The sequence below is a fragment of the Balaenoptera musculus genome, chromosome 2 (genome assembly GCF_009873245.2).
Source record: "Balaenoptera musculus isolate JJ_BM4_2016_0621 chromosome 2, mBalMus1.pri.v3, whole genome shotgun sequence".
Lineage (NCBI taxonomy): Eukaryota > Metazoa > Chordata > Mammalia > Artiodactyla > Balaenopteridae > Balaenoptera > Balaenoptera musculus.
Genome location: NC_045786.1, coordinates 84,243,996 through 84,260,267, shown reverse-complemented (window position 1 = coordinate 84,260,267; position 16,272 = coordinate 84,243,996). Strand labels below are relative to the sequence as shown.

Here is a 16,272-nt window from a genome sequence, read left to right as displayed (position 1 = left end):
GGAAACTCTCCAAAAATGTGCCCAAGTAGAAAAGGAACAGCAAGCCCCTCTGTAACCATGAGCTTGATTCTAGGCTACTAATTCTGCACCTTCAACTCTCTTCAACTTTTTCCTCTGCATGCTCACATCTAATCAGTTCCAGGTCTGAAGAAATTTATTCTGTGATTCCTAATGCTTCTTCATCTCTGCTTTTCTTTTGTGACTCTGCGGATATCCCTGTGCGATCCTGTGAGGCCCCAACAGCTGGGTCCCCTGGGATGCCTGGGAACAGATTTCCATGCAAACGGATGCCTTACCTGTGCAGTTCCCCCCGCTTCTGTCCAGTTCGTAGCCGATCTCACACTCACAGCGGAACAGGCCAGGGAGGTTGTGGCAGGTTCCAAAAACACAGATGTTCGGAAGAGAGCACTCGTCAATATCTTGGGAAAGGAGGAAAAGGGGGAGAAATTAAATTATTTTTTTGCTAAAGAAAGTGCCTAATGTAATTAGGCAAATGATGTTATTATTAAGAAAATGAAGACTATCTGACATCGACCTAGGTCCTTCTCCTATAGACTTTCAGATGATCTGTCATCTGTAAGGAAGTCTCCTAGGTGAGAACTTCCCTTTTCTCAGCCCCTATTACATGCCAAGCAGTGGACTAAGCATTTTATGTATATGTATCTCATTATGGTGTTTTACGTAGCTCCACATCGCTTTTGTGAAGTAAGAGCCAAACAAGCCAACTTAGACTAAATTCTTTGGTTGTTCTTATCTATACATTCACTGTTTTTGTTGTGAGTTAAAATTTTAAGAACCACAAAGGCTTTGTGGTAACTTTTATCATCAGTTTTTATAGTCCTCTGTGTTCCTAGTACCATGGTGCGTGTTTGCAGTTGTTGATGGAGATCTAAAAACTGCGGAGGCTTTTTCCAGGCCTCTGTCCCTGCCTCAGGTTAACATGCTGCTTGTGTAATTGGCACGCAGGCACATCTGCAGCCTTGAGACTGGCTTTTAATAGCCATGAACACTCTGCCAGTGATGATTTATATTAAGAACAAACAAACAAACAAAACATTCCCTTATAGCATTAAGGGAAGCAAAACTTTCACTGTGCCTATTTCTGCTCCCAGAGGTGGCACAGTACCTGTTTTCCTTGGATGTTCACAGTCACAGAAGTAAACAAGGCATTAGGCACATGATCAACAGCATAATTAGTTTCTTGCCTCAGAGGAATTTTATATCAAACTCTGCCTATTTCATATAAACTGTATAAAGAACATCCAATGGTTCCATAACAAAGGAAAGTATTTACATAGAACTATATGAGGGAATTAGTATACATGTCACAGCTGAAGACTGACTTTGAGTTAATGTCCTAGTAACAAGCAACAACGATTAGTTAAGACATTAATCAGGGTCTTGTTTAAACCTCTACTGTCGATCGTTACCATGTGTTTATTTCTACTGAAATTTTTTCAGTTCACTGTGGTCACTAATTCTTCTCAATGAGGGATAATGTGCTTAAATTTGACAAGTGTGGGTAAAGAGGAGAATCTTGTGTTTCTTAGTGGGATCCATCCTCAGCCAGCAGGCTCTCAGGACTCTTCCTGTCTGACCAACACTTCTCAGGAAGATGGAGCCTTACACTGAGAGACGTCTTGACATAGGGTATCATCGCTAGGGGTTCCTTACTGAGTGGATTTGCGAAAGACTGTTCCACGTCCATATGTGTTAGATATTTGGAGACCGTGTGAGACATAGCCAGGACATTGTTCTACCTACGGACAAGACTATCCACTCTGCTGTTATTTTAAAGCCTTTATTTCTCGAAACAAAACCATAGCAGAGATTAAAAACTGTGTCTCCATATTTGGAAAGAATCCTTCCCTATCAGGGCACCAGCACTTTGAGCTCTCTCCACCAGCAATGGGGATGCATATGTTGCACTGAGTTGGTTACCCCCATTCTCCTACGACTAATGGGTGTACTCTTGCAAATCATCTGGCCAGGGCTGGATGTGCACCTTATGGCCAAAGAGCTGAGATTCTCTCTGCACAAAGAGAAATGGTCCAGCTGGAGACCCAATCTGTCCACAAACTGAACTGACCAGGTTCGATGGGAAGCCAAAACACAACTTGGTGTAAAAAACAAACAAATGAAAGGCATCAGGAATGTTTCAATAACCTGATCTCATCAGGCCCTGCAAGGCCCCCCGGCAGCTTGCCCATCACTTACCTTCACAGGCTTTCCCATCAGCACTGGGCACAAAGCCCATGTCACATTCACAGCGATATCCTCCCGGGGCGTTTAGGCACTGGCCATTGCCACACAGATTCAGGTTCTCAGAGCACTCATCAAGATCTACAGCCAGAAAGAAACACAAGTTACTCTTCCTTAGTTAGGAGTTTTCTGATTCCTCAGGTCCAGCAACTTTTATAATTGTCAGCTTCCTGAGGGCAGCGCTATTTCATCATAATTTCTACTTGACACATTAAACTCAATTTTCTCTTTTGAATACTAATATTGACTATATAGTAAACATGGGGTTCAGATACAGAATCCTGAATGCTAAATTATCGCTAATGGGTAATGAGTCAAACAGATCATTCACACTAAGACTTCTGCAAGCAGGATCATCAACATGAGGACACATCCATGACAGGAAATAACACGTCATGGTTTGTGCCTGATTCTCAAGCTTCAGGCTCTGCTCAGATGGGCAGCAAAAGACCTAGAATAGCAACTACAGAGGAGACCAAAGATTCCTGCTTAATCTCTTCTGAGTTTTGCTACTAATCACAGGTGTTAAATATCAGACACATGAACCATACATGCCTGGTACATGAAACTTGGAATATTTTCTAAAAAGCAATGGGAAGTTTATGATGACAAAACTTCACTGGGTTAAGCAAAAACAATTTCAAGTATGATAAAACTTTTAGTGAGCTAAAACAAAATCCAGGTAAATCACTTACTGGCCCTCAGCCCCTTTTATGTTTAAATGACTTCTTGTAAGTCATTTAAGGATAAACTGACGCTTCAGGTCCTATGAGCTTCTATGCCACCTAACGGCCAATGAAAAATGTACTTCAATATCTTATTTAATACCAATGCCCTGACTTAAAACGTGCTGTCTGTATTATACATGGTCATGATAAGTGTATATATCATTTCTTTATAATCATGTTTCTAATCATACATATTTAAATATATGTAATAGTTCACATTAATTCTATGACTACTCATTAGCACTGAGAAGAAAATGTCATTAATATATTGTAAAACTGGAAGTGAATGAATTCCTTTCAAAGCAGTTATGAAACTCTTACTTATACCAATGTGGAATGATAACAACGATGGCAAGTGGAAGAAAAATATATGCTGTTGATCTGATCCAGAATGTCTAATTTCTTTTCCTCACATGGGTTCCTACAGCAAGTTCACACTTGGTTTTAATATGGAAAACAAGTCAGCAGTGAGAAACAGGCACAAAAATATAAAGGCTAAGGGTGATGAAAGGAAGTGTGATTTATTTTAAACTCATGACATCATTACATACAGTGACACATATATCAACTATATAACTATATATACATCTATGTAAATATATATTTAGTTTCTGAGGTCTCCCTAACTGAGTCGGCTACAGATTTCCATTCCACAGGAATGTCGTTCCAAACAACCAATATTTTCTGTTCCAAGTTGTCTGTAACTGACCCAGCCTTCAGAAAAGAACTGATGGTTTGAAAGACGTCGAGCACCTTGCTTTTCTGACTGCCGTTTACACAGCTGTTTCCAACACGAGCCTACCTGTACAAGTGAAGCCATCGCCTGTGTATCCTTCCTTGCAGAGGCAGCGGTAAGAGCCCATGGTATTCTTGCAGTCTGCATGTTGGCTGCACATGTGGGTTCCATTGGAGCATTCGTCCAGATCTTAAGGAAAGAGGTCACACATCATTACGAACAGAAAATGTGACGTTTAAAATCAGTAAAACACAAATTAAAGTTTTCTTTACAGAACTGATATGTTCATATTTATAATCCATGCAGTTCATGAGAAGCAGTTTCTGTTATTTTCCAACCCACCAGTACACTTAATGCCATCTCCAATCCACCCGGGGCTGCAGCTACATTTGAAGCTTCCTGCCGTGTTGGTACATACAGCATGTCTGTCGCAGTTGTGTGCTCCAATTTCACATTCATTGATGTCTGGAAAAAATAACCAGTGGTTTAAAAAAAGTTTAGCAAAGACGCCTTTTGGGTCTTTTAAATAACTTAGCAATATTCAAAAGGTGACTTGCTTTCACATTTCTCACAGTATAACATAGATTGGTTTAGCATCCACATGTATATGCTACATAAATTGAACAGATTTAAATTTCAATTTACTAAGAACAACATAATGCTACTTGCTGTTGTTAACTCTAATTATTTTCCATTATTTTAAGGTAAGTGTCCAGCCACTGCAAAACAAAATGAACCTCCTTCCAGTTGAAGATCTTAAAAAGTGAGTTGCCTAACATTCTATCCTATTAATGCTCATGGTCATTTGTTTCTATTCCCAATATTTTTATTAAATCAACTATAGAGAAATGATGCACATTGCTTTCATATCTCATATAGACAAAGGAATACAATGTTGTTGGCATGTCAGAAAGCTTTTTCAATCATATTCTATACACTAAATATATTTTATTCTTAAATGTAAAACACCGTATTATTTAATCACGCTTTATTTCTATAAACGTTTTACTTTAGGTATTGCTAACTCAAGCATTTGCAGAGAATATTCCTTAAGGCAGTGTGTGAACTATCTTTTCTCTAGCTGGCACTTTGGGACCCAAGTCTTCTTGCATATTTCCTGTAAAACTCAAGTCAATTCAAGAGAGATTTTTCAGTAAAGGGAGAACCAGATTAGGGCCACATTGCTAAAAGACTTCAAATTCTCAAAAATTCTCCATTCTTCAAAATTCCATTTCCAAATTTAGCCAAGATAGATTCTATAATATAAAAGCATTATAGAAGAGAATATATGTAGAGAACAAATGTATGGATACCAAGGGGGAAAGGGGCGGGGTTGGAGGAATTGGGAGATTGGGATTGACATATATACACTACTGATACTATGTATAAAATAGGTACCTGAGGGGAACATACTGTATAGCACAGGGAACTCTACTTAATGCACTGTGGTGTCCTAAATGGGAGGGAAATCCAAAAGGGAGGGGATATATGTATATGTACGGCTGATTCATTTTGCTGTGCAGTAGAAGCTAACACAACACTGTGAAGCAACTATACTCCAATAAAATTTAATAAAACAAAAAAGAAGAGACTATAAATTATAAAGTAAAATATGTTTTGTTTCCTGTGATATTGTGATTTATAACAAGAAGTGTATATTTGGTCTTTGTCCTGTTTCTGGCACAGAACTCCTAAAACCCTTGGAATTTCCTAAGTGCTAAGAGTGAAAAAGGTGTCTTTTGTTATGTTAATGAGGTGACGGACATTTGGAAAGCACTTAAGGATGGGGGCTGGTTGCCAAGAGAACCAAAGGCATGATTAGAGAGGTGGAATTTTCAGTCCCACCCCCCACCTCTAGGGAGAGGAGAGGGGCTGTAGGTTGAAACAGTCACCAAAGGTCAGTGATTTAATCAATCGTGCCTCTGTCATAAAGCCTCTAGAAAAACCCCAAAAGATAGGGTTTGGACAGCTTCCAGGTTGGTGAACAGTGAGGACCTGGGGAGAGTGGCTTGCTCAGAGATGGGATGGAAGCTCTGTGCCATCTCCCCATACCTCGCCCCATGTACCTCTTCCATCTGGCTGTTCTGAGTTACACTCTTTTATAGTAAACTGATACACCTAACGAGTAAACTGGTTTCTTCAGTTCTGTGAGCCACTCTAGCAAATTAATCAAATTCAAGGAGGTGGTGGGAACCTTTGATTTATAGCCAACTGGTCAGAAGCACTCATAACAGACAACCTAGACTTGCGGCTGGCACCTGAAGTGTGGACAATTTTATGGGACTGAGTCCTTAACCTGTGGAATCTGACACTATCTCCAGGTAGATGGTTGTCAGAATTGAGTTGAACTGTAAGACAGGGAGTTGGTGATCATTATTGGAATTGGTACCAGAATCTTATTTCCCGAAATCGATCTATTTCATAATGAAAGACAGGCACTTAGCCTCCTAACCAACTTTTTCATTAACTAAGAACAAGAACTCCTAAGTATGGATACAATGATTCCGTATGGAAACCAATGTCTAACATAAAACTTAGGTTAAGAAGGTAAATCTTGGCATATGAAATGTTGCAAGAATTTTCAGTGATCACTTGAATAGCGACGTGAAAAATAAACTGGGCAAGCAACTTAGGTTTACCCTTTTGTTTACTTAAGAAGCCCAATTAAATGATTTGAAAGTGTTTGGAAACATGCTGTTTGCCAAATGTTCCATCTGAAGTTCTGAAATGGTCCTGAGATCTTTGGCTTTGTTATAACTTCTAGAGCAAACACAAAATAAAATAATGTTATTTTTCCTACAAGAATATTTTGCAATATCACTAATAAGTATAAAATGAAAACACGCCTAGAAGAATGTTCTAACGGTTGCAATGTATCGTGTAGGTGAATTTTAATGTAACCTTGGCAGCCACATGAACCTACTGAGTTATTAAGGCAGGTCAAGGGAAGCACATGCCAGGCAGCTTTAAACTTGTGACTGGGAGCTTTAATCAACTGACTAATTGAGCACGGCACATTCCAAGGAAATGAGGAGGAAGCCCAGCCCAGGGATAACAGTGGTAAATAGGCAGGGAATTCAAGAAAGGAAGCCTGACCTAAGGGCTCCCAGGCAGGGCCACGGACACTTCTTTCTTCCTCAGATAATCACTCCCTTCAGAGTTAATGATGCAAAGCACCACTCTTGCAGTGTGCTGCCATAACGTCCCTGCTTTATTTGTCCTGATCTCTGAGTTAGGTAGAAACAATGACTTTCGATTGCCTAAGTGTTGAAACCTCCAGATGTTAAAGAATCAAGGAATTTTCTAAGTGCAAAGACCTTAGAATTTGACTTTCCTAATCTTCAGTTTCTCAGAGAAGGAAACAGAGGTCCCCAAAGGCACGGGAACTTGTCACGGCCCCAAGGTCAGTGAGGGGCAGAATCAGCACACCTGGAACTCAGTTTCCCATCCCCTGTTTGGTGCTCTTTGTCTTGAGCCACAGCTGCCTAGCCAAGCTGATTCCTTTAGTCACATCAGGACTTTATTCTAAGTCCTGATTAAAGGTCTGCTTTCGAAATCTTGGCGGTATTAACAGACGTATAGAAATATTCACTAATCTTTTCTACTAAGTACAATTTTCAGAGATGATCATAGCCTGTCAATCTAGTAATCCTGTTATCTTTTTCTTTTCAGTTTTCTAATGTCCAAAGATACTCTTCTTTTCATGTGGCTTTTTTACCTTCCATGTTTAATCTTGCAATTAAGAAAATAACTATTGTTTTTTAAAAAGGAGAGTCTCCCTCCTTTTTGTTATCATGAATAATATATGAACATAAATTTCTAATTCAAGAAAATATTTGCAGTTTTACCACAACGTTTTCAGGGTGAAAATAAATTATATTTGCAAGAGGCCGTGTATCATGGGCTTTGGAATAGGAGGGACGAGTAACTCAGGTGCCCATGTTCAATTTTCCATTTTGTGAATCTTTGTATAAGTCATTATCTCAATGGCTTACACTACCGGTATGTCACAAGTGAATTAGAAAGACTTGGTCATAATGTCTAAAGGCATCTCTGAATAAAAGGTTTCTTCACGTGTGTGTGTGTGTGTACACACCAACTATTATTCATTAATTGTTTCCACGGCAGACATGGGCCTAAGACTGTACTTCGTTATAAAAGCAGACAGAAGGGGAAACTGAGCCATAAGGGAAACAACCAAACAAAGACACCATATTCAAACACTCCACTCTTCAATAATGTGAGGGAAACATAGCACACGCTTGCCAAGAACATCTCTTTCTGTACAAATGTTCTCTTTCCCCCACAAGTTTGCTCCAGACAGAAAATTCCTTTTTAAGATTAAGCACACGCCAAGAAAAGCAAAGAAATTCAAATTTAGGGCTGACACTGCAACCTCCTTCACCCCACCAGAGCTCCCTCACAGAGACTCAAAGGTCCTACTTGCACGGCTCTCGTGAAGGGCAAGGGTGTGGTCTGAGCAGACCCCATGCACAGGTTCTGGGTGTGTTCCACTTGAATCTGACACTCGAGAAAGAGACTGTGCTCTGAGCTGCCCTGGCTTCCTCTGACAGTCATGGTGGGAGAGGCCGTGTCACCCACACAAACGCCTGCCTTCCTGCCCTCTGGGCATCAGTCACGAGAACCCTAGTCCAGCAGGGCTGGCACACTGTGGAATCTCCTTGGTGAGTCGTTGGGGAAGAGGGCGTTAGGGTGAATGGAGAGGCCAAACGTGAAGGCTACTTGGATTTTTCAGTTTGGACCCAAATTTGAGCCACGACTATTTAACTGAACACCCACAGAGTTTTCACAGGCTGACAGCCAGTGGAGGACAATTAGCAGTGATAAGGAGCTGGAAGGAAATGAGGGCAAATTTTCACTGAGTGCTGGTGGTTTTGAAGTACGTGATTCTCTTTCATGGACTATACCCATAGCAACATGTCTCGTATGAAAAGCTGAACGATTGAGAAATGGAGTTGCCCAGCAATCCTGCTATTTTAACTGAAAACAATCCTGATTTTAATTGTATGCCTTACTCACTGACCGAGTGAGCAAGCATGTGATGGTAGGTACATTCTTACAGATTACCATGAGAAAGCCAGGACGCACCAAGGATGGCACCTGGCAGCAACCTAGTTTTTCTTCCTTCAATTTGTTGTCTGACTACAATTATGTAGAATGGGCATCAGAAGCCTTGTATGTGAGGGCCACAGAGAAACTGTAATCCAGCCCCCTTAAGCCAAGGATAGAAGAGATGTGTTCTAGGTTACAGGAAAATGTCCATTCTCCCTTCATTAAATTGAACGTTCCCCTCAGCCATATCCACGATTTGAACAAAGCTTAAGGAGAAAAAAGAAACACTTAACATCTGTGTGGGCTGGGAATGTAAGTCAGTGGGTGGATTCTGAACACTGCTAAAGTGATTGGGGGAAAAAAAAACATGTTTATTTGTTAAAATGGAAACAATCAGTAATGACAAGGGAGCTGAAATATTTAGACAAAGCTGTAATGGAACCCAGAGGACATTTTTTAAGTTCTCGTGAAACAAAGTTCCTCCCTATGAAATAGCATACATATTTTTATAATTCCTTTACAAGGTACTCATTAAAATATATGTGTACATATGATATGTATGTATACATATTATATATGTACGGAAATAGAAGTAGATATATTTCTCTTGTCTGTCATCAAAACATATTTCCAGGTCTGTTCTTCACTGTTATTTGTTGTGAGGCTTGCTTACCCCATTAAGCAAGATACATATCTCTATTTACATTAGTTGCCTGGGACATAATAAACACTTGTCTTTAACATACTATCACCAAGGTAACCTGATGGTGTTCTAAGTTGTGAGTGACACAAATTTTAAACTAAAAGCAGGCTAAAAGAGCCCTAGTTACATGGGATTCAAAAAACATTTTGGCTCAGATTTTTTAAAACTTGTTTTTGAGTATACCAAACTTGCTGCCAATTCCTGTTTGTGTAAGTCATTTCCAATCAAATGTGATACCCTTGGTTGTTAATAGCAGGATTTACAGAGAACCTCTTTTTCTTCCTGCCCTAATACACCCTCTCCTTCCATACTTCACTGCAGGGCTGCTCTTACCCAAGGGGAACACTTGCATAACTATGGAGCACCCTGGTGATTTCTTCAAGCTCATGAACCAGTAAAAGAACTAGGAATCAAATCCAGAGGTCTACTCCTTTACATGAGGATATCACATACCATGCTGCTATGATATCAGAAGGGCCATGAAATTCAATGCTTTTCCCTACAGTACTAGCTGAATTTTATGCAATTGAAAAATCATTTTAGGCTATAATTTAAAAGTGGGAGGGGGGATGTTGCCCCTTGGGGAAAGATACAGAATATTTCTTGGACTTCAAATCCATGTTTCTGTTCATGTAATTTACTAAAAGCCTGCTGTTCTTAATGTAAAACTGGTGTCATCTCATCTAATGTGGAGTACACAGCTCTCGTCACTCAATTATGAAAAACAAGCCTTTTAATATACAGAGTAAGATCTTCCTTCTCTAAACTGATTTCAAGCATATCAGTAAATAGAAGTACAGAATTTTGCTAGACCAGAAGTTATGTTTTTAATTAAAATGGCTTCTAGACACTGTGTCTATGTGTCTCATTTTATAAGGACAACAATAGCTACTATTTACTGACCAGCTACTGTATGCCAAGCACTGTGCCAAGGGCATTACATGCATTATACCTCATGTACCTAAACTGATATTAATGTTGCATGAAAATTTAAGCTTTCTTCACGATAAGAGGCCTAAAACAGTCAGCCTCTGCACATGCCTCTGTTAGCGGGAATTTGGAGCATGAAATTCTAGAGATCTTTTTCTTATAGGGAATGAAGACTGTCCCATTAGATTAACTTCTCCCTTCATAAGAATCACGGTTCTCTGGGTGGACTTGCAGTGAGTTCAACCTCGCCAAACAATGGTATTAGCCTCTATTAGGTAAAATGCAATATAGAACTGTCCTACTTTCCCCTGCATTACTACCAGACCAACACCCCTTACCCTAAGTCCTATATTTTTTTTTTTTATTTATTTATTTATTTATTTATTTATTTATTTATGGCTGTGTTGGGTCCTCGTTTCTGCGTGAGGGCTTTCTCTAGTTGTGGCAAGTGGGGGCCACTCTTCATCGCGGTGCACGGGCCTCCCACCACCGCAGCCTCACTTGCTGCGGAGCACAGGCTCCAGACGTGCAGGCTCAGTAACTGTGGCTTACGGGCCCAGCTGCTCTGCGGCATGTGGGATCCTCCCAGACCAGGGCTCGAACCCGTGTCCCCTGCATTGGCAGGCAGACTCTCAACCACTGCGCCACCAGGGAAGCCCTAAGTCCTATATTTTTAATGAAAGCTAAAAATAAATCTTGAACCACAGATATGCTGATATAAGCATCATTTGTACCCCAGAGACCACATGAGGACTAGAGATTTTAAACTCTGTGCCATTTATCAGAATGGACCCCTAGACATGCTTCATATGAAGACTAATACAGTGAGCATGAAAGCATTCTAGCTACATGCTTCTTTTTAATAATTTGGCTAGAATCTGTCATTTTTGAACTAATAGTAATTTATTGGTGACGTCTGTATATCTCTATTTGAAACTTTGCATAACTGAACAGTTTAAAGTGATCATGCATATATTGGGAACTTTCTTGAAAAACGTTGATATAATTAAGAAAAGGACCTGTACCTGTACCACACTGCCAATCTGCAAATATTTTAACGTTTGTTTTAAGTCACGATGGCTTGCCAAACTGGCTTTTGAAATTAAAGTCTATTATTTGTAAAGAAATGATGCAGTTACCTAATTCAAGCCCACCAGGGTCTCCATTATGTTTTAAATTATGTTAGATGCCATAATCTGTTTTATTACTATAGGTAACTACAGTAAAACTTTATTGTTCCATGTACTAAGTATCACTGCTAATTAGGGCTAAAGCAACTTAATTGAACAAAAGCACATTAATTTAAGAAACTAGAAGACTGATGAGACTTGATGAAATATATGAATTGTAGGATGTGTTGGGTTTTTTTTTTTTTCCACATCTTTATTGGAGTATAATTGCTTTACAATAGGATGTGTTTCTTTAAAAAGTCATTTCACTTATAAAACCTTAAATGAAAGGGATGGCAATGGAGGCTATTGGGAAAGGTCTGCTTTAATAAAGGGATATGTTTGGTAGTTAGCACGTTAACTACTTTGATATAAAAATGTTACTTTAACCTCATAAAATGTTGATATTTATAGTGTTATTTATGGTGGTAATTTATCTCATATGCCTTTTTTCCACAGGTAAAGGGAAACAAACCTCACCTTAGATCCAATCTAAAGTATGACAAATTTCAAAGAAGTGCAGGCTAAGTTAATGAAAAAATACTATACAAAGTGCTTTATAATGCAATTAAAATATTAATAGTTTTAAAACTTATGTTAATCTATAATTATGGTAGCAATCTCTTAACCACTTACGGTTTTATTGTTCAATTTGAGAAAACATACCTGTACAGCCAGTTTTTCCTTTCTTGCCTGAATATCCCATATCACAGTGGCAGATAAATGAGCCTTTAGTGTTTTCACAGGTTCCACTTAGGCAGATGTTTGGATTCAGATCACATTCATTGACATCTGTAAAACACAGATATTATTAATACATATAACCATTTGTTTGATATCACTGAAAATTTTCCCCTGAGATAAAGCAACTATGACAAACAAATAGAAAAGATGAAATGTTTTCACTCAAAAAAAAAGTATATTTATGTAGCCCAATTCACATTTGCTTTCTACGTTGAAGGCTAACCCTGAAGACCTGCTTTTTATCTGGGCCACAAGCAGGAGGTCAAGTAATCAAATAAACTGACTGACTCGAGGTTGGGGATAGAGCCTGTTTATGTGACAGTCTAGAAAACTTTTTAAAACAGCCTATTCCGTTGCAAGATGAAAATTTTAATTCAGACTGCATGATACCAACATTTTAGTTCCATATCTTGAAAGAAAAGATAGATAAACTAGTAGTCTTAGTGCAGATAGTTACAAACTTCACTTCTTTCCCAAATTAAAAATGACATTCACTTTAATTTCTAGGACTTCACAAATATTCGGTAAGCGTTTTTTTGAAAGACACAAATGTGATGTGATTCTTAAAATTTCAATTCTAGACTCTTGCTTCTGGCCAAGATGGAGTAATAGGAACCAAATTTACCTTCTCACCTAAAATAACAACAACAAGAAAGGACAATATAGGCAACAAAAACAGTGATCCCTGAGAGAAAAAACAAACTAGGTGGGTTCTACAAATGCCCCCAGATTACTGTGTAGGGAGAGTTTTAAGGCAATGGCATAGGGAGGGGGATGACAGATGGAACCAGGAAATGTCCATGAGTTGAAGAGGTGAGGGGGAAGGCCAAGGTAGCTAGAGTTCACAGGGCTGAGTAAAGGACAGAAAAGAGATGTACAGAGAGAGAGAAGGAGAGGGAACTCCAGAGATCTGCAGAGGGTCCCAGTCAAGCACCCAGATGAGTAGTGATCAGTACATTCATGTAAGGAAAACTCTCGAATCTGGAGGAAGCACCATCCAAAAGAATTAGAGGGAACAATCATCAGAGTTCCCAGAAGGCGTAGAATTTGTGCCTTCTCCTACCAGCCAGACTGGAAAACCTTGTAATTCACAGGGAAGTGAGTAGAGTATCCAGAAGGATCTTGCCTCAGCAATAGAGAAAATTAGCCCTACCCTAACTGCTGCTTCAAAGCTTCAAAGCAAGACTTTGAGAGAACCGACCTGTTTCCAAATAACTTAACTATGTTCCAAAATGAAGCTTAGGAATACAAAAATATTCAGAACCTAGTAAGGCAAAATTTATAATGCCTGGCATCCAAGCAAAAATTACCAGGCATTCAATGATGGAGGAAAATATGGCCTGTAATGAAGAGGAAAGTCAATGTATTGAAATGATCCAGAATTGACACAGGTGATAGAATTAGTAGACAAGGACATTAAAACAGTTATTATAACTGTATTCCTGTATTTAAAAAGCTAGAGAAATGATTGGACATATTAAGCAGAGACACAGAAGATATAAAGAAAAAGACCCAAATCAAACTTTTAGAGGTGAAAACTGCAATGTCTGAGATTAAAAATATACTAAATGGGATTAAAGGCAGATTAGATATTACATTAAAAAGTCTGACAGATTTGAAGACAGCAATAGAAACTCTCCAAAACAATCCATTCTAGAATTTATTGCATTCTTGTCAGAAATAAATTTTGCTTGCCTTAAGCAAACAATTTAAAAGCCTAAACTCTAGTCACAGCAAAAGGAGGGTTAAGTGGACAGAAATAATGCATAGACATAAAAGAAATGTCTTTTGGTCACTGGAGTTGACCAATGGTTAGCTCAGTCCATACAACATATCTGACAAAAGCATCATATCACAGTCACAAGAAAGTTGCTTTTTGGAATGCTAGCTTTGGATTATTATTAGTACTATGCTCCTAAATATTCTTACTCTTCCCTTAGGATCTATTCACTACCCAAACAAATCTTTATGTAATTTAACAGTGTTTGTGAATAACTAGCAAATTGGAAAATTCTGTCTTCTTTGCTTACCTACACAAGTCTTCATGTCTTCAGATGCCATGAATCCATCATAACACAAGCACCTGTACTCTCCAGGTATGTTTGTACACTGACCACCATCACAGATATTGGGGTTATCTTCACACTCATCAATGTCTGCAGAGAATAAAACCAACAATGGCATGTTGTTGATAGGGTTCCATTAATCACTGATGAAAAAGTTAAGTGACCCAAGTCAAGTAAACTCAGCCTGCTCGCATAAGACTGTTAGCTCTGAAATCCAAATGACACTTTACATAAATTATCCCATCAGGTTATCTTGGGTAAAAAAGGAGAGAACCATTTTCAAGATTTATAACCTACAGTTCAGGATGGAGGTCCACATGCACTTAAAAGACCATCATTTAAAAAAAAAAAATGCACATCAGCACTTGGTACATACTAAGTGTTCAATAAATTAGCTACTACTAGTACTACATATGTAATAAAATTTTAATAAAATGTAATAAACATTTAGGTAAAGTCCAAACTCAGGAAAAAAAAAAAAAAGACCACCATTTAATTGGCACTTTTATCTCTGATACAAATTTATCATTCAAAAATGATTATGAATCTTATTTTTCTAATTGTCAAATTTAAATGCCTAATGTCCATTGTTTGCTGTTTTACAGATATTTTAAGGTAAAAAAATGCTTGAAATAAGCATATCTGCTTAGATTTTCAAAATTTAATTTTTATAGCTAAATTTGTATCTAGGGCTTTTAACGGAGATTTTACTAGGTCCAATAAAATAACTTTGGTTCCTAAACCTAAGTTTTCTTCTTAACCTGAGCCAAAATTAAAATCTACATTACCCACTTCATTTCCCATCTCCGGCTGATTACATGGCTCTTCTAGCCCATGTGATACAACAGGCAGTGTAAATTAGACCAGCAGTTCTCAAATTTTAGCACAAATCCAAAATCACTTGGAAGGCTTGTGAAAACAGACTACTGAGATGCCCCCGTAGGAGTTTCTGATTCAGTAGGTCTGGGGTGGGGCCTGAGATTTTGCATTTCTAACACTTTCTCAGGTGGTACTGAGGCTGCCCGTCCAAGGAACACACCCTGAGTAGCACTGAAATAGGCCATGAGATCAGATTCTTCAAAACTCTGATCAATGAAGAAAATGTATTTTATATTCCACTTATTGAGCATGCGCCAGGTACTATGCTGAGTGCTGTACACACTCTTCCACACAGGCAATGTGAACCCCATTTTATCGATGAGGGATCAGATGCCAAGGATCTTCATCGAGGACGCACAGCCAAAAAAGTGACAAAACAAAGATTTGAATTCAGGACTGTCTGACTCCAAAGCCCAGGCCCTGAACCACTCTACATAGGGACCTGTTAGTGAGAGAGTTCCCAGGAAGCTAAAACTGACTTACCAGTGCAGGACCTCTGGTCAGGCATTAGTGCGAATCCTGGCTGACAGCTACATTCATAGCTACCTTCAGAGTTTGTGCAGAAGGTCTCACAGCCACCGTTCATTATGCTGCATTCATCGATGTCTAAGAAAAAGGAAAATAATATCACCTTCCTCTGTGTTTGTGATGATGGCACATGTTTGAAGTTTCCAGGTATGTATGGGTCAAATAAAACAAAACAAAATACAAAATTATAAAAGCATCCCAGGGCAACTGCAAGTCACTGCATTGTTTGGTTCCTTCAACAGATATTAACTACACACCTACTATGTGCTACAGATGAGAATCTAACAGTGAATGAGATGGACATTCTCCCTGCCTTCGTAATATTTGCACTGCAGTTGGGGAGTTAGATGAACACAACATATGGTGTGCCACACACAATGCAGGAGAAGTGCTGGGCGCTAGAACATATCTCAGTGACAACAGTGGGCACGTGGGTGAAATTCTCTGGGTCACA

The 16,272-nt window shown here is 38.9% G+C and overlaps 1 protein-coding gene across 1 annotated transcript in view; it reads right to left on the bottom strand.

The window, feature by feature from the left end:
- Positions 1–16,272, bottom strand: part of FBN1 (fibrillin 1) — a 252,818-nt gene that overhangs the window by 70,881 nt on the left and 165,665 nt on the right. The window contains exons 30-36 of the mRNA XM_036841971.1: positions 15,774–15,896; positions 14,376–14,501; positions 12,268–12,393; positions 4,069–4,191; positions 3,793–3,915; positions 2,218–2,343; positions 297–419 (exon numbers count right to left, since the gene is read on the bottom strand). Coding sequence (XP_036697866.1) covers positions 297–419; positions 2,218–2,343; positions 3,793–3,915; positions 4,069–4,191; positions 12,268–12,393; positions 14,376–14,501; positions 15,774–15,896 — 870 coding nt within the window. The remainder of the gene's footprint in view (positions 1–296; positions 420–2,217; positions 2,344–3,792; positions 3,916–4,068; positions 4,192–12,267; positions 12,394–14,375; positions 14,502–15,773; positions 15,897–16,272) is intronic.